The following is a 26,141-nucleotide window of genomic DNA, read 5'->3' on the forward strand; positions in this document are numbered from 1 at the left end:
AGCTGCCATGCGTTCCACCCCCATCCGGGCAGCAGCCCACCCCTGGCTCCACTCCAGCACTGTCTATCAGCTTGTCTAGGTGCCTTGTGATGTCCGCAACATTTGCACCTGGATGGCGGTCCTTTATTCCTGTGATCTTATTCCAGAAAGCTTAATCCGTCCAAGTGCCATTACACTATTTGGGAAGGCAGTCTTGTTGGCCATCAAGACTGCCTTCAAGACCTGGAGACATCACCTTGAGGGAGCTCGCCACCAAGAGGAGGTTCAGACTGACCACAAAAACTTGGGAGTTTCAGCAAACCACAAGAGAATTGAATCAGCGTCAGATCCATTGGTCTTTCTTTGCCACATTCAACTTTAGAGTCAGTTACACCCCAAGTTGGCACAACCCAAAAGTGGGTGCACTCTCCCGCAAACCAGAACACTCCTACATCAAGGAGCCACTGCTGCTTTGGACCATTTTGCCTGTTGAGTTGATCGCAGCAATGCATTATCCAGTAGATGTATGAGGACAGATTTGAGAAGCTCAGCGGCAGGATAACTTTGTGGAGCAACAGAAGTGAGAGATTGGCCCTGAGGGGGGAGGAGTAGCTATTATAGCCAGGGAGAGCCTTTGCCTACGTAGACTCATTGCTCCAGAGATTGCGGGTTGCAAGTCTCTCTTGATGAAGTTGGACTTAGGGGTTCAGGTGGGCTTGTTTCTCACGTACCTGCCTCCCAGCTGCGTATCAAAAGCCCTGCCTGTGCTACTCGAGGAGGTAGCCAGGTTGGTGGTGAAGTTTCCCAGACTTATTGTCTTGGGGGACTTCAACCTGCCGTCATTCGGCAAAACCTCTGGACTGGCCCAGGAGTTCATGGCCACCATGACAGCCATGGACCTGACCCAAGTAGTACAGGGTCCGACTCACGACAGGGGGCATGCACCTGACATGGTATTCCTCTCTGAGCAACTGAGTAATGGTCTGAGACTATGGGGCTTAGAAGTGTTGCCTTTGTCATGGTCGGACCATTTTCTACTGCGGCTTGACTTCCTGGCTCCAATCCTTCCCTGCAGGGAGGCGGAACCGACTAAGATGTTCCGCCCCAGACGCCTGATGGACCCAGAGGGCTTTCAGAAGGCGCTTGGGGTTATTCCAGATGCACTCGTCCACAGTTCGGCGGAGTCTCTTGCGGAGGCCTGGAACAAGGCTGCAGCGGAGGCTCTTGATCGGATTGCGCCTTTGCGACCTCTCCATGGCACTAGACCCCGTAGAGCTCCATGGTTCAACGAGGAGCTCCAGGAGTTGAAACGCCAGAAGAGATGCCTAGAGAAGCGATGGAGGAAGAGTAAGTCTGAATCCGATGGAAAACTTGTAAGAGCTTTTATTAAGACTTACAAAGTGGCGCCCAAGGGGGCAAGATGCGCGTATCATGCCGCCTTGATTGCATCAGCGGAATCCCGCCCGGCCGCTCTGTTTAGGGTGACCCGCTCCTTTCTTAACCAGGGGGGAGTTGGGGAGCCCTTACAGAGTAGTGCCGAGGATTTTAACACGTTTTTTGCTGATAAAATCGCTCGGATCCGGGCGGACCTCGACTCCAATTTGATAACAGAGTCGACTGACAACAAGTCAGTCAAGGTGACTGGGGCCCGTACTTGTCCACCTGTCTGGGAAGAGTTTGATCTGGTGCAGGGACACCATCAGGAATTTTGGGGCCCCATACAGCCTAAGTGTCTGGGGGCCCCCCCGCCATTTGTCAGACAGGTATGGGATAGTAGTAGTTTGCAAAAACATAAGTAAAAAGAAACGATAAAAGAGGACAATAGGGATGGTAGGCACAGTGGTGTGCTTACATACTCTTCTTAAAAATGTGGAGGTCGACTGTAGACAATCTATGGTTAAAATTTTGGGGGTTTGGGCAAGAAACCACTAGCAAAATAATTTTCAAATCCAACCCAGTGCAGCCAAATAGGGAAAAGCTGGGAATTTAAGAGAAACCCGTGTTCTCCACCTTTGCCCTAGTAAATCCACTGCCTTTCCCTCATTGCTACAGCTCATATACCTTGCTAATATAATTCTTTATCGGCCAAATGTGATTGGACACACAAGGAATTTGCCTTTGGTGCATATGCTCTCAGTGCACATAAAAGAAAATATACAAGATGAAGTGGGAAAGACTCCAGAATTTTTTGTACTAGGTATACGCTCTCAAAAAATTTAAAATTTTTAAAAAGAAACTAAATATCTATTAATACATATCTTAGCAGACAGGCTAGCTACGCACAAAGATGGAAGGATGTTGAAATTCCAAAAGAAGAAGAAATAATCAATAGGATTACTGATTGCGCTGAAATGGATATGATGACAAGGTGGTTAAAAGGACAAGAAGAATCGGAATATAATAAAATTTGGTATAAGTTTTATGATTGGTTATATAAAAGAATACTTATGTAATAGTATATTTCTATATCAGATGGTATAAAATCATGTAATTTCTGTAATTAGTAGTTTAGTGTTATATATAGCTGACATTTTCTCTTTATTTACCTTTTTCTCTCTCTTAATATGACTTGTAAGAATCCTGGAGACTTCTGAGAAGAATGAAGCGGTTTTGGCTCCTTTTTAATGTTCTGTGTTTTGTCTGTGTTTTTGTTTTGTCTCAAAATTAAAAATCAATAAAATATTTTTTTTAAAAAGAAAGAAAATATATATTTGTCAAGAATCATGAGGTACAACACTTAATGATTGTCATACGGGTCAAATAAGCAATGAGGAAACTTGTTTTGATTATCCTTTTTATGTTTTGTATATTTGTAAATATATTTTTTTTAAAAATCTAATTTAAAAAAAAAAGGAAACAATTAATGTTAATAAAAAATCTTAAGGATACAAGCAGCAAGTTATAGCCATACAGTCATAAGTGAGAGGAGATGGATGATAGGAATGATGAGAAAAAACTAGTGGCAATTGTAGTAAATATACTGCTCAAAACAATAAAGGGAACAAGCAAATAACACATGCTAGATCTGAATGAATGAAATATTCTCATTAAATACTTTCTTCTGTACAAAATTGAATGTGCACAACATCATGTGAAATTGATTGTCAATCAGTGTTGCTTCCTAAGTGGACAGTTTGATGTCACAGAAGTTTGATTTCCTTGGAGTTATAATGTGTTGTTTGAGTGTTCCCTTTTATTATTATTTTTTGAGCAGTGTAGTTTGACATGTTCGATCTGTGCCGTATTAAAAGAAGCCGTCTGAAACCGGGCTTCCCACGCTGCAACTGAACCCGAGTCTACTAAAGTTTTGCCGCCCCCCTTGGACAGCTAGCCGCCCAGTGTCCCTAGGGCAGTGTTTCCCAACCTTGGCAACTTGAAGATATCTGGACTTCAACTCCCAGAATTCCCCAGCCAATGAATGCTGGCTGGGGAATTCTGGGAATTGAAGTCTAAATATCTTCAAGTTGTCAAGGTTGGGAAACACTGCCCTAAGGGAATTGGGAAAATATACAAACAAGCAACAACAAATAAATAGCTCTAAATATTTTAGAATCCAAAGATAGGAGAAGGCTGCATTCTCCTCGGAGAGCATTAGCTTTACGGGCTAATCTCCCAAATACGTCGTGGGAGGGGGAAGAGGAGGCATAATATTCCTGACATGGCAAGCAGGTCGCACCGCCGCCCGTCCGATGCACCTAATCTTAAAAGGGGAGGCAGGCAGTTGCATCCACTCTGTTCCCCCCCTCGGCGCATGCGTGGCATTCGGAGTCACCTCCCGTTTTGTTCGAAGAGCGAAGCGGCTGTACTGTGTGTCCCTATTGGTTTCCCGTAGAACGGTAGGTGGGAGGCTGGGCTGCTGGTGACCGAAGCCGGGGAGGGAGGGAGGGGGAGAGATACTCTCTCGTTCAGGCTCTGCTTGGCTGCGGTGGCCAAGCTTGGGAAGCGGGAAAGCCAAGAGCGCCCAGCCATGAGGAGTGTGGGAAGGGGAAGTTAATAAGGTTACCCAAAACAACTGAAGTGAGAACGGCAGCAGCGGTTGTTGCTTCCCCTTGGCTGCCGCATCTCTCCGCCGACCGGCTGCGAGCGACTGGCTGGGTTTTGGGTCTTCGAGACCTCCCCGCCTCCTGAAGCGATTCCCGTAGCCTTCCCAACCTGCCAACCTGTTGCCGTTATTTTTATTCGCCATATAATTTCACTTAGCTTTGCCCACCTGACTGTCATCTCACCCTGGTCTAAAGGAATTTTAAAAAAGAGCTTTATAATTGATAGAGTCTATAATTGATAGACTGATCGAGGCTGCAAAATCCGGATTATCGTTTTAAATAGTGATGGGGAGCTTGGCTTCCCGAGGGCCGAGCTCCTTCCGTGGCTGCCATCGGGGCTCCCTGCCTATCTGCCGGCCTCCCTGCCTTCTTTCCTCGCGGGGGTGGGAAGAAGGTGGGGGCCTCGGTCGGAGAAGCTCCGTAGAGGCAGAGTTCGTCACAATCGGGGTTGGAGAGTTTTTGGCGGGCGCCGGGCCCCCCCCATTATTCAATTTCGCCGGGCCCGTGACACCACTCCCAGTAGTACCGGTCTATCGGCGGCCCTGATCTGGTGACATCTGATGAAGTGGATAAGGCCATTGGAGCTGTGAGTTTCGCCACCTGCTTACTGGATCCGTGTCCCTCCTGGCTGGTTTCGGCCAGCAGGGAGGTGACACAGAGCTGGGTCCAGGAGATTGTCAATGCTTCCTTGGGGAGGGGGTACTTTCCAACACCCTATAAAGAGGCGCTTGTGCGCCCCCTCCTCAAGAAGCCTTCCCTGGACCCAGCTGTACTTAATAACTATCGTCCAGTCTCCAACCTTCCCTTTATGGGAAAGGTTGTTGAGAAGGTGGTGACGCTCCAGTTCCAGCGGTCCTTGGAAGAAGCCGATTATCTAGGTCACCGGCAGTCGGGTTTCAGGCCCGGTTGCAGCACGGAAACTTTGGTCGCGTTGATGGATGATCTCTGGCGGGCCCGGGACAGGGGTTTATCCTCTGTCCTGGTGCTTCTTGACCTCTCAGCGGCTTTTGATACCATCGACCATGGTATCCTTCTGCACCGGCTGGAGGGGTTGGGAGTGGGAGGCACTGTTCTTCAGTGGTTCTCCTCCTACCTCTCCGGTCGGTCGCAGTCGGTGTTAGTGGGGGGCCAGAGGTCGACCCCGAGGTCTCTCACTTGTGGGGTGCCTCAGGGGTCGGTACTCTCCCCCCTGCTATTTAATATCTACATGAAACCACTGGGTGAGATCATCCAAGGGCATGGGATGAGGTATCATCAGTACGCTGATGATACCCAGCTTTACATCTCCACCCCATGTCCAATCAACAAAGCAGTGGAAGTGACCTCATCACCTCAAGGTTCGACTACTGTAACGGTCTCTACAGAGTGGGCCTTCTCCGGGTCCCGTCAACTAAACAATGTTGGTTGGCGGGCCCCAGGGGAAGAGCCTTCTCTGTGGCGGCCCCGACTCTCTGGAACCAGCTCCCCCCAGAGATTAGAACTGTCCCTACCCTCCTTGCCTTTCGTAAACTTCTTAAAACCCACCTTTGTTGTCAGGCATGGGGGAACTGAGATATCTCCCCCGGGCCTATACAATTTATGTATGGTATGTTTGTATGTATGTCTGCTTAATAGTGGGGTTTTTAAAAATATTTTAAATTGTAAATTATTAGATTTGTCATGAACTGTTTTATTGTGTTGTGAGCCGCCCTGAGTCTACGGAGAGGGGCGGCATACAAATCTAATAAATAAATAAATAAATGTCCATTCCTATGTGAACTCTTGTGTTCATTACCATCAAGCCAAGACATCCTTGGGAGCATGTCCTGGATTGTTATAGCCTTTGCCAACACCGGACCTTGGATGTTGTGATTCAGCCTGAGGCTCCTCAGGGACCGTCTGGAGCTCTGCCGGATCCATGCCCAGAGGAGGAGGACAGTGACCAGGAGGGGGAGGACCAGGCAGACGGGGGAGAGGAACGTCAGGAAGAGGAGGAGGGAGAGCAGCCTGAGACCCCCGGGGGGGGCCTCTCCCCAGCTAGTAGCCTGGATTCATTGGATGAAGATGCACAAGCTATAATAGACATGATCCAGAGACGTGCAGCGCAAAGAAGGGGCCAATTAGAAAGGTATTTCCATCCCTGAATTGGCAACAGTTGGGTTTGGGTGTGGTTCTCCTCAGCAGGGTTGAAAAGGCAGGCCCGCCCTTACAGTCTTGTGGAGAGTTATCAACTGGGAGTCCTGTGACCTTGCTTCGATTCTTGGCGTCTCTGATCTTGGCTTGTGGCCTAGAAGCCTGGAAGACTTGGGGGAGGTGTGGGTTTTATTATCTCCAGAGTTGTTTTTGCCAGCATGAATCCTGTTTTATTGCCTGGCCTTTGTGAAACCTGTGAAACTGCATCGTGTTCCTGTCTGTAAGAACAGTTTTTGTTACCTGTGTTTGCTTTCCAGTATATAAACTGCCTTTGCTTTTTACCAGTATGTCTGGATACTCTTTTTGGTTGGTGTTGGCGTCTGGGGGGACCCAGACAGAACATTGGAGAGCCATTTCAAATGGATTTCCTGATGAACTTTACCATGCTCATGGTGGTGGACATGCTGATGAATATGACACATTTCATTCTCTGTCATGGGGTGATGACTGCTCACGTCACTACTCATCTGTTCCTTCTTTTGGCTACATGGTCTGCCTGATAGAGTGGTGTCGGATAGAGGAGCAGTGTTCCCTCTAATTTTTTTTCGGTGTGAGCGGAAAAGTATAGTGTCTGAGCGGCAGTCCCTTTGGGACTGGGCAGCATAGGAGTAAAAATAAATAAATAAATAAATAAATAAATAAATAAATAAATAAGAAAGAAAAAAATCCCTTTTTTATTAAAAGAAATTAATAATTAAAAAAACAAAATCCATTATTATTAAAATGTAAACAATCAGCAAAACCAAAAACATAACTATTAATAAAAACAGGTGAGGGCTGGGGGGTTTTTTCCTGTTATTATTTAAGTGCTTTTACCATAAGCTTTAAATCAAAAGTCACTTCTCTCTGTTTCTCTCTCTTTCCTGTCATTCTCTGCCTCAATCATTTTCTCATTTCTCTTTTTTTCTCCCCTTTTTTCCATCATTTCGCTCTCTCTCTCTCTCTCTCTTGCTTTCCTTCCCTCTCTCACTCTCTCTCACTCTCTTCCTTCCTCTCTCATCTCTCTCTCTCTCTTTCTTTCCTGCTCTCTCTCTCTTCCTCTTTCTCACTCTCTTCCTTCCTCTCTCATCTCTCTCTCTTTCTTTCTTCTTCTCTCTCACTCTCTCTTCCTTCCTCTCTCATCTCTCTCTCTCTTTCTTTCTTCCTCTCTCTCACTCTCTTCCTTCCTCTCTCATCTCTCTCTCTCTCTTTCTTTCTTGCTCTCTCTTTCTTGCTCTCTCTCTTTCTTTCTTGCTCTTTCATCTCTCTCTCTTTCTTGCTCTCTCTCTCTCTTTCTTCCTCTCTCACTCTTCCTTCCTCTCTCATCTCTCTTTCTCTTTCTTTCTTCCTCTCTCTCACTCTCTTCCTCTCTCATCTCTCTCTTTCTTTCTTCCTCTCGCTCTTTCTTTCTTCCTCTCTCTCACTCTCTCTCACCCTCTTCCTTCCTCTCTCATCTCTCTCTCTCTCTTGCTTTCTTCCTCTCTCATCTCTCTCTCTCTTTCTTGCTCTCTCACTCTCTCACTCTTTCCCTCTCTTGTTCTCTCTCTCTTGCTATCTCTTTCTCTCCCCCTCTTTCTCTCTCTCTTATTGTTACTTTCTCTCTATCTTGCTCTGTCTGTTGCTCTCACTGTCTCTTGTTCTCTCTCCGTTCTTCTCACAGCGGAGGCCGGGTAAGGTGATTTTCAATGTCGGGCGCGCACGCTCCCCATCCCCCTGCCAGCCAGCCCAGAACATTTAAAATAAGAAAAACCTTCGCCGGCTCTAAGTTCTCATGCTCAAGGAGGGGGTTGGACTACAGGACCGCCAATGTATTTTTCTATATTCTGGTTGCTTCTCTGCTTCCTCTCTGTGGAGGAAATCAAGCAGCCTTTCTTGCTCCCAGCCTCTCCTCCGACCCGTCCTCAACTCACCCACCAGCTGCTGCTGCAACTCTCGGAAGAGCCCAGAAGATACTCGGCGATCCTCCCATTATCTCCCCTTTCTAGGAATGCAGTACTCGATGGTTTTAACCCCTTAAAGGTTAAAAAAATAAGGATACTCAGCGAATAAGGCGAAGCGGCGTTAAGGGGACCGCTCGATCCTCCCCCCCAGGACACTCGGCGCGGCAAGGCGAAGCAGCGTTAAGGGGATGGCTCGAGCCTCCCCCCCACGCGCACTTAGCCATGGCGCACTTAGCTGTGGCTTTCAGTTTTTAAACCCTGCCCAGGAGCTAATCGCCAATGGTAGGCTTTTGCAAAAGGTAGGCAATTGGCTCCTGGGCAGGGTTCAAAAAACGTGCGCTGACAGCTGCAGCTAAGCGCGCTATGGCGCATAATTCAGCTTACAGGGAATTATGTAGAGAAGCTCAGCTTACTGCTAAGTTTTGGGAAGAACTCATGTCAGCTCTCGAGGTCCAAGTCTGTCTAGCATCCATGCATCCACGAGACTGATGGAAGTACAGAGAAAGTGATCAGCATCCTGGAGCAGTACCTGCATTGTTTTGCCATGATCGAATTCACTTTTAACAATTCCCAACACACTTCTACTCAGAGCACTCCGTTCTTTGCCAACTACACCTACCATCCCAGATTCTTCCCATTCACACTCCTTGATTGTCCAGTTCCAGTTGCAGAAGACTTCTTGTCCAAGCTCCAGGCCATTCACGAGATGGTGAAGTAATACTTGAATAAGGCTAAAGAAGATTATAAGAGATTTGCAGACTGCTCTCATTGAGACATCCTACTTTTGGCTGTTGGAGACCGAGTTTGGCTATCCACCAGGTATTTGTCTTCAGAGAAACCACACCACAAGCTCGATTGATGATGTATGGGTCCATTCCTAGTGGGAAAGGTCATCAATCTGGTGACTTATCATCTGACTTTGCCTAGCTCTCTCTGTGTTCATCCAGTGTTTCATTGGTCCTTTCTTGTTCCCAAAAGTCCTGCCTGTCTGCTTCGGCTTTTGTGCCAGCCCCGCCAGTGTCTAGTGTTTAAGATGATCTGCCTGAGTTGGAGACCACCAGCATTTGAGATTGCTGGTGGATTGGTTCCAGTACTTTGTCAAGTGGAAGGAGAATGGGCCTGACAATTGCACCTGGGTGGATCCACTTTATGTGTAAACTCCTGATTTGGTTCATGCTTTTCATTTGCAGGGGACTGCCTCCCCTCCGACAGATCTGGGGGGAAGGGTCTTGCAGTGGGGGATAGTGTTGTGACTGGTCCATGTCTGGCTCAGCTGGTCACAGATTTCGAGGACCAGGAGATGGGTGCAAATTGGTATGCTAGGTCAGTGTTCTTGTCACCTGAGTCTGAGAGTGAGAGTGATGCGGAGTCAGAGACTGAGGATCAAGTAGAGACTGTAGCACCCCCAGTTAGGGTATGGAATGAGTCAAAGGAGGAAGATGAATTAGAGGACAAACCCATGTTAGAAGCCAGAGTGAGGAGTATGATGTCCAGACAAGTGTATCTGAAAAGAAGGGGGTCTTGGCATTAGTAGTTCTAAGGAACACTAGTCCATGCCTTGTTACTTGGGACAGTTTGGGGATAAGTGAGTGTGGCGAACAACATTTGTAAAAAATCATGGCCATGTGTGAATGTGAGCAGAGAGAGCCTTTGCTGATTTCAGAGCACTTATGGTCTGCAAACTTCAGTGAGTTCGGTTAAACTGCCAGAATTATTTCAAAGACAAATCTTAATGACTCTTTGGCTCCCAGCCTGGACTGTTCTTATCTACAAGTCATTCAGCCAGGAATGCTGCCAGAATGAACTAATTTAGTTAATGAGTTAACCATTTTTTGCCTGAACGTGTTTTAATCAATGTACTTTTGATATAATCATCTTTTGAACATGTGTGATTTTTTATTCTGATCATTGACCTGTCCAGACAGAACAATAACAACCTTGTTTTCTGTTCTGTCAGGATTCATTAATTACTAGAAATAATGACTCATTCATACTGTGATTCAAAAGCAAAGCAAATCTCTTATTTTAGCAAACAAAGTTCAGAAATATAAAAGTTAAGCACTGGAATTTGATCTTGGCTGCATCTCCCTCATTAGCCAGGGATTACGCTGGCCTCATCCAGGATGCTCGCCGGCAAAGGGATAGTAAAACTTCCTTTAATTGTCTTTTTTTTTTACTTTGACAGGGTACTCACACATATCTCAGAGAAATTTCAAGGCTTTAGCAAAACGCAGGCAAGGGAATCCACTGGAAAACGCCAAGGTTCTCAGTTCTCATGATATGGCATCCATGCCGAACGTTGTCTGTCCACAACCATTTTTCCCATCAGTCTTTCTTATATACTGCCAGGTGCCCAAATGTCCCATAGAGATATTCACCTCCCATATCTTTTTCTATAGAGATATTCATGTCTGGATTTTAACCTCTTCACCCTTGTGTCTAACAGTGGCTCCTGATCCCCAACATCCCCATTTTCCTCTGACTCAGACCCTACCATAGTTGGGGGTTCCACAAACACTGCTGGTTCCACAGGTTCCAACTCCATTCTCACTCTCAGACTCAGCTGGCAAGAACACTGGCCTATGATACCAAGATGGCTCCAGTTCATCCTCCTCAAAATCCATGACCAGCTGGGCTGGACGTGGATCACTCACAACACTTTTATAGATATCTTCATGTCCTACCGAAAAACAAAATATGACCTGAATGCGCCCTTACCTGGACTCAAAGCCATGTTTCATTTCACAAATTTAGCTTATTGTCTTCTGTCTACCATTTCAAACAGAATTTGGTAAAACACCTCTGCTTGACAACTGATCTTCAAAAAAAGGAATCATTATAATTATTTTTAAAAGATTTCTAATTATTGTAGTTGGCTTATATCCAGCTCCTTTGGTCACAAACTTTGAGGAGAATGAACTGGGTCCATCTTGGTATCATAGGCCAATGTGTTTATCAGAGGAATTGGAAAGTGAGAGTGAGGGAGAGTAAGGGCCTGGGGACCCTACAGAGGCTGCAGACCCCCCCAGCTGTGGTAATGTTGGAGTCAGATGAGGAGGGCGATATTGTGGATCCCATATTAGATGCTAAAGTCAGAAGAATGCGAGGGAGACAATAATATTTCTGACAATGTAGATCTTCGCATAGCTTGTCATCACATATAATATAAAAGGGGAGGAGGGTGGTAAGTTCCATGGCAGAAGTTCAACATTTCTTTATTATTATTATTTATTAGATTTGTATGCCGCCCTTCTCCACAGACTCGGGGCAGCTATGGAGATAGAAAGAACTAGCAGCCAAAGCATTTTCTCCCTTAAATCTTTCTGCAACCCTGCAAACCTAGCTTTGGAAGGCATTTGTGAGTACCTGTACATGCCAAGAATGAATGATTTGAATTTATGACTTTCTTTTGGACACTTGTTATCAGCTGTGCCACTAATGCTGGACTTTTGGCAGTCAACTGACATTCCTCTGATTTCATTGCTGTCTCCAGCATGTTTCTTTGTAAATAGACAACTATACATAATGATTTGGCTTCCGAGTCTTCATTGGGGCTTAATTACTGCAAATTAACCAGGCCGGACAAAACACTAATATTTAAAATTTATACAAAAACCTTTTAAAAATAAATAAAAAGAACAAAGCTCTTGTTTTGCTGCAGGCCAAGTTTCTGTTTCGGATGAGGTACCATCAGTACACTGATGATCCTTCATCCAGGTCACCAAAATTATGCTGCGGCTGCCCTCTCATGGTGCCTGAAGACTGCGGAGGCCTGGATAGGGGACAAGAAACTTTGAACAAAGGGGCCTTGGGTGTGTGGAGCTTCTGGCTTGAAGACTTTAACATCTTTAATTCTGCATGTCGTTATATTACCACAGATAGACCCAGTGTGGGTCCTTCTGGACTCATGACTCCTGCTCAATGAGCAGGTGACATTTGTGGCTGGAAGAGCCTTTGCACAATTTTGGGTTTGTTTTTTTTCTAAAAATCTTATTTAAATGAATGTCTGGAGGCTGCTTAGCTCCAGAGGGAGCAAAAGAGATAAGGTCCATTGGGACCTTTAGCTCAGGAATAACAGAATAAAAGACTTTGTAAGTCTTCTAGTCCAAGCTCCTGGTCAGGCAGGAAAACTGAGGATGCCAAAATCTGAGCAGAGAGCCTGGAAAAGGTCTCAAAATATCATAATAAAACTTAGAAGGGATATAGAGGGGTAGGGAAACACTATACCACTTCAGAGAAATGGCTATCCTGAATCTAGAACAGGGATGGTGAACCTATGGCATGGGTGTCACAGGTGGCACGTGGAGCCATATCTGCTGGCACACGAGCCATTGCCCTAGCTCAGCTCCAACATGCATCTGCGTGCCAGCCAGCTGATTTTTGGTTTGCACAGAGGCTCTGGGAGGGCATTTTTGGCTTCCAAAGAGCCTCCAGAGGAATGGAGGAGGTGTTTTTTCCTCCCCTGACTCCAGAAAATTCTTTGGAGCCTGGGGAAGGCAAAACATGAACCTACTGGGCCCACCAGAAACAGGCCATTTCCGGCCTCCAGAGGGCCTCCGAGGTGTGGGGGAAGCTGTTTACACCCTCTCCAGGCATTGAATTCTGTGTGTGGGCACTCAGGCATGCATGATAGTGCACACCCACACTATTTTGGCACCCGAGGAAAAAAAGGTTTGCCATCACTGACCTAGAACTTCTGGAGACAAGCAGTTCCACTGGTTAACTGTTCTGTCAGGAAGTTTCCCTTTAGTTTTAGGTTGCTTTTCTCTTTGTTCAGTTTCCAACAATTGCTTCTTGTTTTGCCTTCTGCTTCTTTGGAAAATACATTGCCCTCCCCTTCTTTGTATCAGCACCTTAAACATCTGTTGTCTATCATATTCTTGGGCAAAGTATGTGGTCAATTAAAGTACATTTATAGTATGTAGATAATAAAGTTGAAAGAGGTTAAACAACATTTTTATACAACTATAGATACAGTATATTGAGTCTGGGTGTGAGGAGGAATGGCTGGGAGGGGAAGGCCAGGCTAGGCACCCCTTAACGTGAGTGACATTGAGTTGGTCATGCCCACCCGTCACATGACCATGAAGCAACACCCACCCAGACACATGATCATCAAGTCACTCCCACCCACTCAAGCCACTTCCACCTAGTCACATGACTGCCAAACCACAAAATTATGCCATGCCCACAAAATTAAGCCATGTCCACAGAGTGCTAGTAAACATTTTTGGAATCCATCCCTGACCCAGGTACACTAACACTTCCTTACACAGGCACTCATACAGTACTTTGTTGATTAGTTACATGCACACCACAGGTACCCCCTGCAGCCTGAAAGGCATTACCCGGAATTGAAAACACCCTAAGGAACAACTGAAACTGGCTTTATACTCATCACTTTATTTTATTCTTACTCAGTAATAAACCTCTCTCAGGTCCAGCTTGGTGAACCCCCTTCCCTTGGCTACATATCCCAGCAATGCCTTCATGGGGAGGATGTACATGTTTTTCACACAGCCACCATTGATCCCCCCAAAATTCATGCATAATCTCAAAGACCCGTCTTTCTTCTCTTTGAATAGCACCGGGCTGCCATCCCAATTTAGCCAATTTTGGATATAAAAGATACAGTAGATAATTATTGATATTACTTATATTTATATTATTTATATTATTTATATTATTTATATTATTTATATTATTTATATTAATATTAATATTAATATTAATATTAATATTAATATTAATATTTATATTTATATTTATATTTATATTTATATTTATATTTATATTTATATTTATATTTATATTTATATTTATATTTATATTTATATTTATATTTATATTTATATTTATATTTATATTTATATTTATATTTATATTTATATTTATATTTATATTTATATTTATATTTATATTTATATTTATATGCCGCCTTTCTCCAATGACTTTATGCAATCAAAAAGATTAGGGCTTAGAAAGGAAACAGAGATGCAAAGTAACAAGGAATGCTCCAGGTACAAGCACCATCTTGCAAAAAAGAAATAGAAGTTGAATCTATTTGCACCAATCTCCAGATTAACCATTATTTTTCACAACAATTGGTGGTCAGAAAAACTAAGTAAAAATCTTGGGTATCTCTGTTTGAACTATGCATTTCCATTAGATCAGGGTCATTCCATCTAATCAGTCACACATGCTGACCAGTGTTCCCTCTAATTTTTTTGGGGGGTGGGCGGAAAAGTATAGTGTCTGAGCGGCAGTCCCTTTGGGACTGGGCGGCACAAAAATAATAAATAAATAAATAAATAAATAAATACTGTGTGTCTATAACAGTGCGCTCATAATAGGGCAACTCTATCAATATCAAAATGCCACTTAAATAGTTGAGCTAGTTTCAAACTAGATTTTGATTTTCTTTCTTCCTTACTCCCATTCTTTTTCTTTTCTCTTTTCCTTCCTCTCTTTTTTCTATCTGTTTCTCTCTCTTCCTCTCTTCCTCTCTCTCTCCTTCCCTCTCACTCTTTCCCTCTCGGCTTCTGGGCAGGTTTGGAAAACTCTGAGTTGATGATGATTTTTAGGTGAGCGATTGCTCACTGCTCAGCTTAGAGGGAACTATGATGCTGACCTTCTCAATGGGGGGGAGGGATGGACGATCCCTTACAGGGTAGTGCTGAGGACTTTTTCACTGATAGAGTAGCTCAGATCTGGACAAACCTGGACTCTGATTGGAATGCAGTTTTGACTGACAATGAGTCAGTCGAGGTGACAGGAACCCGTCTTAGTCCGATTAAATGGGAAGAGTTTGACCTGGTGACGCCTGATGAAGTGGACAAAGCCATTGGAGCTGTGAGCTCCTCCACCTATTTATTAGACCTATGTCCCTCCTGGTTGGTCTACTCCAGTAGGGAGGTGACATGAGGCTGGATCCAGTCAGTTATCAATGCTTTGTTGGTGGAGGGATACGTCCCATCTCCGTTAAAAGAGGTGGTGCATTCCCTCCTCAAGAAGCCTTTCCTGGATCTGAATTTAAACAACTATCATCTGTTGAGAAGGTGGTAGCGCTCCAGCTCCAACAGTCCTTGGAGGAAGTTGATTATCTAGGCCCTCAGCAGTCTGGTTTCAGGGCTGGCTACAGCACCAATACTACTTTGGTCGCACTGATTTCTTACAGATGATTCATTATCCAACTAGATAAAATCTTCCGTGCTTCAGAGTATCAAAGACTCTACAATTCAACCCTGAACTACAAATATTCCCTTCTATTAGTTTTAATCCCTATGAATATCAGTTTTGTTATTAGAAAGTATATTGCTCTCCAGTCCTATCCATGGGCTTCAAACCACCCTCTTAAGGAGAATTAAAATGTTAAACTGAAACTGAGAATTTGACATTGTTTGATTTAAACCAATATATCATTTTCCACAACAGGTACCAAATGTCCCTGAAACCTTAGTTTAAAAAAAGTTACTCCTCTTTTTGGCTTCCATTCCATTCCATTCAGAATACTATAATACTGTTTCTATATTTAAGTAAAAGTAATGAAACCTGTTGTGGTTTTTTTTGCAGATCTTCCTTAGTAAATAAAGACAACTGGGTTTATTATCTTTCAATTTTCTTTCATTTTAATTTATTGACTATGAATATGAATCTATTTTAAAATATAGGTCCTGAAGATATTTTTATATTTACTTCTAAAGTATTAATATTAACGGTCAAGACATAACCTTTCATCTGTCTTTTCAAAAATAACATGCATTAATCTTCTTCTTTTGATCCATGCTTGAGTAGAAAAACAACCAAATTAATTTTAAATAATTTTGGGTTATATGTTCCATAATGCTTGAGATATAAAGAACACCAAAATATTAAAGTGTATTTGATTAATATGACATTCTCTTAGTCCTAAAGATGCTTCATTAATCAAGTCATCTAACAAAGTAGTGTTACTGAAACCTTCTGTAGTGTTTATTACTTCCTCTGAAAGTCCCTTCTGCAGTAGAAATTTTGAGATAAGACTGTTGAATTTATTTTCTGTAGTTGACTGTAATTCTTGCATGGGAAGAGGTGTAGATGATGAAGTGTTTAATTCTTCTGGGTCAAGACATAACCCTTCATCTGTCTTCTCAAAAATAACATCCATTAAATCAAGGCCAACTACTGAAGATGGGGAAGTGCAAGGAATATCTCTCACAAGTCCATAATTCTCCATCCACTCTTTTAGCCACTCAATCTTACAATCACATTCCCAGGGGTTCCGGAAAAGGTAGAGTCTTCCTAGGAGGTAGACTGGTTGAAAGACTAAAAAAGGCAACGTAGTTAGATTGTTACTGTTCAAGTGCAAATATACCAAGCTCGTGAGGTTTTCAAAAGCACCTTCCTCAATATAACTGATCCAGTTTCTGTCCAAATACAAAACTTCCAGTTCAGATTGATCCTGGAACCAAGTATTAGAGACAAACTTGAGAAAGTTGCTGCCAAGATTAAGCATTTTTAGGTGCCGCAGACCATCAAAGGAATTCTCAGGAAGGTCACTGATTAAGTTATCATTTAAATAAAGATATTCCAATTTCTGGCACTCCTGGAAAGCTCTATTATGAATAACATTTATTCTGTTGACTTGCAGATTGAGATATTTCAACCGGATCAGGCCCAGAAGTGAATTATATGCTACAGCTTCTATCTTGTTTTTCTCCAAATAAACATGGGTCAAATTCTCCATCCCTCTTATAGCTCCTGGGATCCTTCGGAAGTTATTCTGAAAGAAAAAGAGTTCTTGAAGAGCTGGAAGCTCTATAAAAATCCTGTCTGGAATGTTGAAAAGATTGCAGTCTGCCAAATCCAATCGGATTAGCCTCTGGAGAGAAATAAAAGTCCTGGTATGCAGATAACGAATGTATTCATTGTGGGCCATTTTTAACTCAGTTAAGCTAGCAAGCCCTTTGAAAGCACCAGGAGTAATAAAAGATATGTTGTTATGGCTTATTGAGAGAGATTTTAGGGATGGGAGAGTACCAAATGCCCTCTCAGCAAGGAATTTGATGTTATTTTTATCCAAGTTAATAGAATATACTTCACAAGGAAACTCATTAGGGATCTGTGCAAGGCCAGCTCGGTCACAAAGAATGGCACAACTCTTCTCTTCAGTGCAGATACAACTGGCAGGACAGGAACGGACACAAGCCCACACCGAATGTACAGGGCAGATGCAAAGCAAGACTGGCAAGAAAAGGCCCCATCATTATGCCCAAGGAAAGAAAGAGAAAAGAGTGATTAGTAAACTTTAATAATAGTGCAATGAACACAAACAATTTTGATTTATGCAGACTAGTCTGCCTAGCCATGATTTCGAAAAACCACAACAATGTGGTTCTATGATTCACAAAAAATATAGAATTATAAACTATGGTTTACAAATTGCAACATTGGTTCAAAAAAATTACTAAATAAAAAATTAACCTCCAATTTAAGATAGAATCCAGACCCAACTAATAATTCTTTATCAAGAACAATCATTGTCTTTTAATTCTTTAATATATCTCCAGTGGAGCAATTTGAACTAATATACAGAAGTAAACATTTTCTCCCTCCTCTTGTAATTTTCTCTTTCTCTGTTTTTATTTATTTGATCTTCAATAGCATAAATAATCTCAGACTTGGTTAGTTCAATGTAAAAACCATAAGGCTATCCCAAGCTATAATTGGGAAGATTGGGACAGGGAAGGGAGAAAATCAAACAAAGGCAATGGCAAACCACTTCAGTTTTATTGTCACTGCAAAAAGAATGGACATGTCAATGCTGATAGCAGAAGTTGAGATAACTCTTAAGTGAGACTTTAAAAAAAAACAACTAATTTACAAAAATAGATAATCCCATATATTCCATGTTACATCCTTCCCTTCTATTTATGGAGAGAATCAGTCATCCAGCATATGGTTCTCCCAAAGGTAATTTTTCAAAAGCAACTGGACTTTGTTTTCCTTGAAGACATTTCAGTTCTCATTGAATAAGCTTCTTCAGTTCTTCTTGAATGAGAAGCAAAACATCAAGAACTGAAGAAACATCTTGGATGAGAAGCAAAACTGCTTCAAGGAAAGACAAAGCCCAGTTACCTTTTGAAAAAGCAACTTTGGGAATCTTTCCCTTCGGTTTTTTGCTTCTAACCAGTGGTGGGATTCAGCCGATTCACACCGGTTCAACCAAACTAGTTGTTAAGGTTGTGTACAGTTTGGCAAACTGGCTGAATCACCATGCTGGGCCTGCCTCATGGCTTACCCCTCCTCCTCCCAGCCATTACTCACCTCGCCTGGCCTCACTTAAGGCCATTTTGGCATCTTAGTGCTCCTCTAACTGCCCCTCCGGCCCCTCCAAACAAGTGACATCAAAATCCCAAGGCAGCTCTGACAAGACTCTTGGAGAGAGGGGCTCCAGCTACTAAACAGACATCCAAGCTAAGTGCCTGAAGGAGCCCATCAATCGCCAGGGGCCTCAGTGAGCAGTGAATGAGGCTTCAGTCAGGCTCTTCGGCAAACAACCAGGCTTCACAGGGGGGCAATCTAGCATCCAGAGCTGGCTCTGCCCTAAGGAAGCCAAGATTTTGGCCTGCCACACTTTATACTATTCTACTATGCATTTTCTACTGTGGGAAAATGGGAGGAGAGATTGTATGATATTGTTATTATGTAGCCATAACAAATTCCTTCTAGATTCTCAAGGTCATCCTTTGTTCAGTGCCTGCCCAGAAGTTGATGGGATAGCGGACACATTTGCAGAAGAAGACTGGTCATCGTGATGAACTTATGGATGTGGGAACAAGGGAGTGAACTTTAAACTTGGTAGAGAAACCCTAGTTTTCAAGTTTCAAGTTTCTCCCCATGTGTTAACCTGGCTCTGCTAACAAATTGGAACTTTGAGGAATACTTTTCCTCTAATACTTTGATCTAATTTTCAGTACTGGAACCCTGACAGCATTCACATTTAAGTTTGGAGCTGTTAGAGGCCATTTTCTTCTCCCTCTCCGCAGCTGACAAGTGATCCCATGTGAAGAAGAAGGCAGCCTCTAGCAGAGAGAGGGGAGTTCAAGGATAGTGGTTTTGGGATGAGAGGACCCAGGAAGCATCTGGGTCCAGGTCACCTGGCCTCTCTTCCTGTCACAGCCAGCAGGTCGAAGGTTCACTCACTTGCTTTGCTCTCCTGCCACTACTCTTGCAAGTTTTGCTGCCTTTTCTCTTCCTGCACAGCCTCCCAGTCTTTGAGACTGAAACTCCCTAATGAGAAAGATGGCTACAAGAGGAAAAGAAGCTGGGTGTGTCACGCTGTGTATTGCCAGCCCCAGAGACATTCAGAGACATTCAGTAATTAAATAGTTAACTCTGTGTATGTTAATTTAGCTCCACCCATTATGATGTAAATCCTGTCTAGATAGCCAGCATCACTTCTTCTCTTCTTGGTGAAGAAGAAAAAGAATCTCCATCTTTCCTCTAACTCTCTAGCAATGTAGATGTATAGCAAAAGCCTGGGAGCAGGCAAAGCTGTTTATTGTTTTTCTTTAATAAAAGTAACTTTGTTTTGAAGCCGTTTCTGTAACCTTATCCGTGGCCTCCGGATTTGATTTATTGCAGCTCATGCAGGCTGTGATTTATCTTCTATAATCTGACAGGGTGAGCTGGACCCCGATGCTTCCTGGATTCCCTCGTCCCAGAAGCACTAACAGCACACTCTCTCCTCTCTGCTAGCAGCCACCTCATCTTCAAACAGGATTGCCCGGTAGCGGGAAGGAAGCGGGAGAAGGGGCAACCACTAGCAGAGAGGGGAGAGTACAATGTTGGTGCTTCTGGGATGAGGGACCCAGAAACATCTGGGCCTGGCTCACCTTGCTTCTCTTCCTCTCCCAGCCAGCTTTCCCATTTAGGGAGCCACAGTCTCAAAGAGCAGGAGGGCTGCACGGGAAGAGAAAAGGCAGCAAAACGTGCAAGAGTGGAGGTGGAAAAGCAAAGCAAGTGATGCTTCAGCCTGACAGCTGGCCTCTTTATCCCCCCTCGCTCCCGAAGCAGCTGGGTAGCATCACACGAGGCCAGGGAGACTTTATAGCATCCTGTCTCCTTGCTTGACAAGTGATCAAATAATATTTTCACTAGCAGCATTGCCCTCGTTCAGATTCCCCAGCTTCCTTTGGCGGCCTTTGGCTGACCACACCTGCTCCACCACCTGTGGAGAGAAGCAGACATGCTTCGGTGACTCCACCATCACCTGTGGCCAAAATCTTTCAAGTCTTGAAAGCCATGCCCAAAGAAGTGAGCAAAGTAGGCTTCTTAACCTACATTCTCCTTAGGAGTAGTCCTCGACTTATGGCCACAGCTGAGCCAAAATTTCCATTCCTAAGCATGATTTAAGTGAGTTTAGCTCCCTTTGTGATTTTCCTTGCCACCGTTGTTAAGTGATGTTCAGAAATAGTAAATAAATAGAAAGGAAAATTATATCTTATTGAGGCCTTTGAGGCAAAGAGTCGGGAGGATGGGCTTTGCATGGTGAGTGATGTTGAATTGGCCATGCCCACCCAGTCACATGACCCCGCAGCCATGCCTACCTAGCCAGTCATTAGGGAAGAGAACAGGTTGTTAAATTATTTGAATCCCATCACCGCTTCTAATCAAAACAAGGTAGTAAACAGAATGTCTTGCTTTCTTAGAGCTTCAGTTGAATATTTACTATTGGAAGGAATAGTTAACCCCAAAGTAAAGTTTAGGTAATATATTAAGAGCCTGTTTGGGCATAAACTAACTGCACTGATGTGTAGTTTATATAATAAGGTTTTCATGTTTGCATGACATACTCCTTCCATGATCCAGTAATCAACTCCTACAAGATAGAAGGCCTATTTAAATGCAAGCCGGGCTAGGATCTTTAAATTACAACTCTGATTCCAGTTGAACTAAACAAAAAGGAAACAATATTTATTTTCATACAAGGCATATTTTTTGCATTAGAGCAGAAACAGTTTTCACCAATGGCTTTGGAACTGGTCTAATTACATTCCAAAGATGAGGAATGTGGCGTTCTCTAAGCTTCCAACTAATAATGTGGCTGGAGCTGATTAGAAATATCAAGCTACTGTATATTTAAAGGTTTGATTCTCTATCTATGACACACACAAAAACCATTGGCAAAGTAAACACGGAATTGTGTTAAAATGACTGGGACAATGCATCACAGAAAGCCATAGTTAGGTGGAATAAGATAATGAGTAGGCTCATGTAATATCCTATGCCAAATAAAAGCAATTCAATTTAATACTTGGTGCAATGTGTGAAACTGAGTTGCTAGGACTGAAATTCTTTGCATACAAAGCAGGTGCGCTAGTACTCAGCAAATCCAATTGTGTTCATATATGTGTAAACTTTGCAGTGACTGAGAAGGAAATGGCTTCTATAATCCTGATCAATATTCTATGTTTGGAATCAGTAGGAAGCAAATTAAAAATAGTCAATATGGTAATGGTTTCTATAAGAATGCTCTTGAAACACACTGTTCAGTTCAATCCCTGCACTTCAAAAGAAAGCTGGAAAAAATACACACTCACAATCCTAACCAGCATAATTAAGCAGTCAAAACAGAAATGATTATATACCATTTTTAGTTAGGAGAGAAAGCAGATCATGAGCGACATGATAGAAAATAGTGCAAGATATGGAAAATGAAGATGAAAATGAGAACCCAGTGAAAGACCGAGAGTGCCAGCCAGTGGCAGTGGCTGGCACCAAAAACCCTGAAGAACAATATGCTAGGACTTCTCCCTGAACATCTTTTCCCCTGAATATCTTTTCCCCAAAACTCACCTTTTAGAACTGATGTTGTATTGCTGACTTGATGGACAATTGATTTGTTAATTATTTCCTATATATTTTTAGCACTTTATAATTTTGCACTTTACCAATTTTTAATAATTAATATGTTATTCTTTTAAGATCTTAAGAGTAAATTAATGTAATTTGGAATTCTAGTTTAGAATAATTTGATGTTTATATTAATTATTAATAGGAATTTATATGGAGTTTTTAATTAATTATTAACATTTTAACTAATTTATTGGAAGGGGGATTTAAATTCTGTGAGTTCCGCCACCTGTTTACTGGATCTGTATCCCTCCTGGTTGGTTTTGGCCAGCAAGGAGGTGACATGGAACTGGGTCCAGGAGATTGGCAATGCTTCTTTGGGGAGGGGGGCCTTCCTGGATCCCTACAAGGAGGCACATGTGCGCCCCCTCCTCAAGAAGCCTTCCCTGGACCCAGCCATTCTTAATAACTATCGCCAAGTCTCCAACCTTCCCTTTATGGGGAAAGTTGTTGAGAAGGTGGTGGCGCTCCAGCTCCAGTGGTCCTTGGAAGAAGCCGATTATCTAGGCCGCCAACAGTCAGGATTCAGGCCCGGCTACAGCATGGAAACTGCTTTGGTCGCTCTGATGGATGATCTCTGGCGGGCCCGGGACAGGAGTTTATCCTCTGTCCTGCTGCTTCTTGACCTCTCAGCGGCTTTCGATACCATCGACCATGGTATCCTTCTGTGCCGGCTGGAGGGGTTGGGAGTGGGAGGCACTGTTCTCCAGTGGTTCTCCTCCTACCTCTCCGGTCGGTCGCAGTCGGTGTTAGTGGGGGGTCAGAGGTCAACCTCTAGGTCGCTCCCTTGTGGGGTACCTCAGGGGTCAGTACTCTCCCCCCTACTATTTAATATCTACATGAAACTGCTGAGTGAGATCATCCAAGGGCATGGGGTGAGGTATCATCAATATGCAGATGATACCCAGCTTTACATCTCCATCCCTTGTCCAGTCAGTGAAGCAGTGGAAGTGATGTGCCAGTGTCTGGAGGCTGTTGGGGTCTGGATGGGTATCAACAGACTCAAACTCAACCAGGATAAGACGGAGTGGCTGTGGATTCTGCCTCCCAAGGACAATTCCATCTGTCTGTCCATAACCCTGGGGGGAAAACTATTTACCCCCTCAGAGAGGGTCCACAACTTGGGCGTCCTCCTCGATCCACAGCTCACATTAGAGAACCATCTTTCAGCTGTGGCAAGGGGGACATTTGCCCAGGTTCGCCTGGTGAATCAGTTGTGACCCTACCTGGATCGGGACTCACTGCTCACAGTCACTCATGCCCTCATCACCTCGATGTTCGACTACTGTAACGCTCTCTACATGGGGCTACCTTTGAAAAGTGTTCGGAAACTTCAGATCGTGCAGAATGCAGTTGTGAGAGCTATCATGGGCTTTCCTAAATTTGCCCATGTTACTCCAACACTCCGCAGTCTGCATTGGTTGCCGATCGATTTCCGGTCACAATTCAAAGTGATGATTATGACCTATAAAGCCCTTCATGGCATCAGACCAGAATATCTCCGGGACCGCCTTCTGCCACACAAATCCCAGTGACCAGTTAGGTCCCACAGAGTTGGCCTTCTCCGGGTCCCGTAGACTAAAAAATGTCATTTGGCGGGACCCAGGGGAAGAGCCTTCTCTGTGGCGGCCCTGGCCCTCTGGAACCAACTCCCCCCAGATATCAGAGTTGCCCCCACCCTCCTTGCCTTTCGCAAGCTCCTCAAAACCCACCTCTGTCGTCAGGCATGGGGGAATTGAAATTTTCCCTTCCCTCTAGGCTTATAGAATTTATACATGGTATGTTTGTATGTATGATTGGTTATTTAAATTGAGGTTTTTAAGATTATTTTTAATATTAGATTTGTTTACATTGTCTTTTTATTGTTGTTAGCCGCAGAGAGGGGCGGCATACAAATCTAATAAATAAATAAAGATAAAAAGAGTTTTATTTTGAAAGATAAATTCATGGAGACTGGGCTACTACTGACTAGTTATGGCTTCTTCCGCTTCTGATCACAAGGAATATATATGAAATACCTGCTTCTAGAAAGCTCTAGATGGAAAAGTCAATTAATCACCCTCCTATTCTTGTTCTGAGCTTCCTGAATGCCTCCATTTGAGTTTTGCAGAGCCCTGATTCTGATCTTCAAGGGTTTTTATTCCAGTGGACAGGAATACATTTGATTCATTGTCTGAACAAGTCAAATTATGTAATTAATATTCAAAATGGATCGACTCCTCTATTTTACAAGATAACATTTATAGCATATTTTATATTCTGAAATAATTATCAAGCAATCTTTTTCTCTTGAATGGATTCCAAGATCCTTTCAACTGAGATTCTGTTATTCTGAATTGAATGTCTAATGCAAACAAACAAGAAAACCCCTTCCCCCCCCCTTCAATCTATCATGAAATTGGCAGTATTTGCAGTTTGTTGATCAGTTCATGAGTATCCATTTTGCTAATTAGAAAAAGTGAAATCCCTTGAGACAGAACTGCCTGAAAGTTGTATAATGTAAGATGAAATGGACATGTTTCAGACCAAAATCTAAAATGCAATACAATGGATATAAATTCTTGTCAGGAATGTTCAAATATCAAAATAGATTTTTTTTGCTCTTTCTTTTTAGATAAAGGCTGCTGGTGTTACATATTATTGGTTGCAGCAGCACAAACAAAAATGAAAGGCAAACAAATGTATGATAAATGCTTTCAAAATAAAAGAACCAAATCTTAGTGTTTAGAAAAATCTGTGGAGTCTCTTAGAATTAAAAGTTACTTACCATTTAAAATGATGGCCAACATTACCCTGATTTTTCACTATGACATCTCAGACCTGACAAATGTTCTTGGAAATCTGAAAACAAACAAAAGCACAAAAATATTCCATTCATGTTTGCTTGTAATGATTGCTTTTGCTTCTGGATTTTAAAAGAATTCTTTAAAATGCATGTTATCCATTTCCTGTTTAAACAACAGATCTTTTTCTCAGAGGTTTTGCTTATTTTCTGATCTTGTAAGCCTTCTAAAATCTCGATACTTTGCACACTTATTTGGAGGTTAATTAAGGGCTGGTTTTAATAGAGCTACTCCCAAATGATTGCTCTCTGAATTACTACCCGAAAATGTTTTTTTCAGCAAACAACAGTCCCTACATCTTTCCTTTTTTTCAATTCAATTAAAATGCCTGCGGCATGCATGGTAACACATCCTGTAGCCGCTTATTGCTATCTTCCTCTGAACTTCAGTTTCTCTATGTCTATGATACTTGTTGAGAAATGAAAACTGGAAAAAGTCTGAAAAACATTGTTTGGGGGGAAATAGCAGTACTGAAATAAATACACAAATGGTGTGGAAATAAATATCTCTGATCTCAATCAACAATTAACATCTTTCCTCCACATCTTTTTGTAGAATTTATGCAAGAAAGACAAAATTTGCTCACCTGCCAAGATGAGAGCTGTGCCACCTTTTGTCCAGCCTTTATTATCAGATATGTTCTCTCTCCCACTGTCTGGATTCTACCTTCATTCTCAAAAGCTATCATTTAATGGTAGAGAAATCCTCTGTATCAGGAGGGGATTACTGGAGATGGAAGAATTTGTTCCATAAATCTCCTGGATTGCTGATAAATCCATCTGTTTTTATTCCTCCCCCTTCTCCATACCCTCACAGTAAAAGGCTAGTGCTGGATCTCTGCATTAGCAGGACTTTTTAAAAAGCCCTCAGTTCTGGTGCCTTTTACACAATGTACAAAGGAGAAAGCTTAATATTAGTGTTTGGGTGCTGAGTCTTATGACTTCGACAATCACAGCAGAAGGAACTGGAGATAGAGCTGAAGAAATTTTAGGAGGAAAAAAAAATCCTCTTGCCATCCAGAGAAATATTTGTGATTGAGCTTTTCTCCATAATTTGCACTGGAAGACACTTTTTAAATTTATTAAATTTCTAAGCTTAAATTTAAAAGAAGCATCTATATTATGCCTCTTTTACCTGCTGGAGAGAGAAACTGGAGATTATCTGGGAAGACAGAATAAAATTGACAAACTGAAATGTATAGAATGCTCATGTTCTCAGGTACACTTTAGTATTTATCTATACTCCTTGTTCCCCCAATAGGCCACATGGACAGTGTAGATAACATAGCC

General features: G+C 42.9%; 2 protein-coding genes across 2 annotated transcripts in view; one reads left to right on the top strand and one right to left on the bottom strand.

The window, feature by feature from the left end:
• RPL8 (ribosomal protein L8) overlaps positions 1–26,141 on the top strand; it is a 149,819-nt gene that overhangs the window by 26,057 nt on the left and 97,621 nt on the right. The gene's annotated exons all lie outside the window — the stretch shown is intronic.
• On the bottom strand, positions 15,882–25,493 carry NYX (nyctalopin). Its single transcript, XM_070751797.1, has 3 exons — positions 25,439–25,493; positions 24,777–24,850; positions 15,882–17,335 (listed from the first exon to the last, which is right to left on the bottom strand). The coding sequence occupies exons 2-3, from the start codon at positions 24,796–24,798 to the stop codon at positions 15,942–15,944; spliced, it is 1,416 nt and encodes a 471-aa protein (XP_070607898.1). The 5' UTR covers positions 24,799–24,850; positions 25,439–25,493; the 3' UTR covers positions 15,882–15,941.

This window comes from Erythrolamprus reginae, chromosome 4 (genome assembly GCF_031021105.1).
Source record: "Erythrolamprus reginae isolate rEryReg1 chromosome 4, rEryReg1.hap1, whole genome shotgun sequence".
NCBI lineage: Eukaryota > Metazoa > Chordata > Lepidosauria > Squamata > Dipsadidae > Erythrolamprus > Erythrolamprus reginae.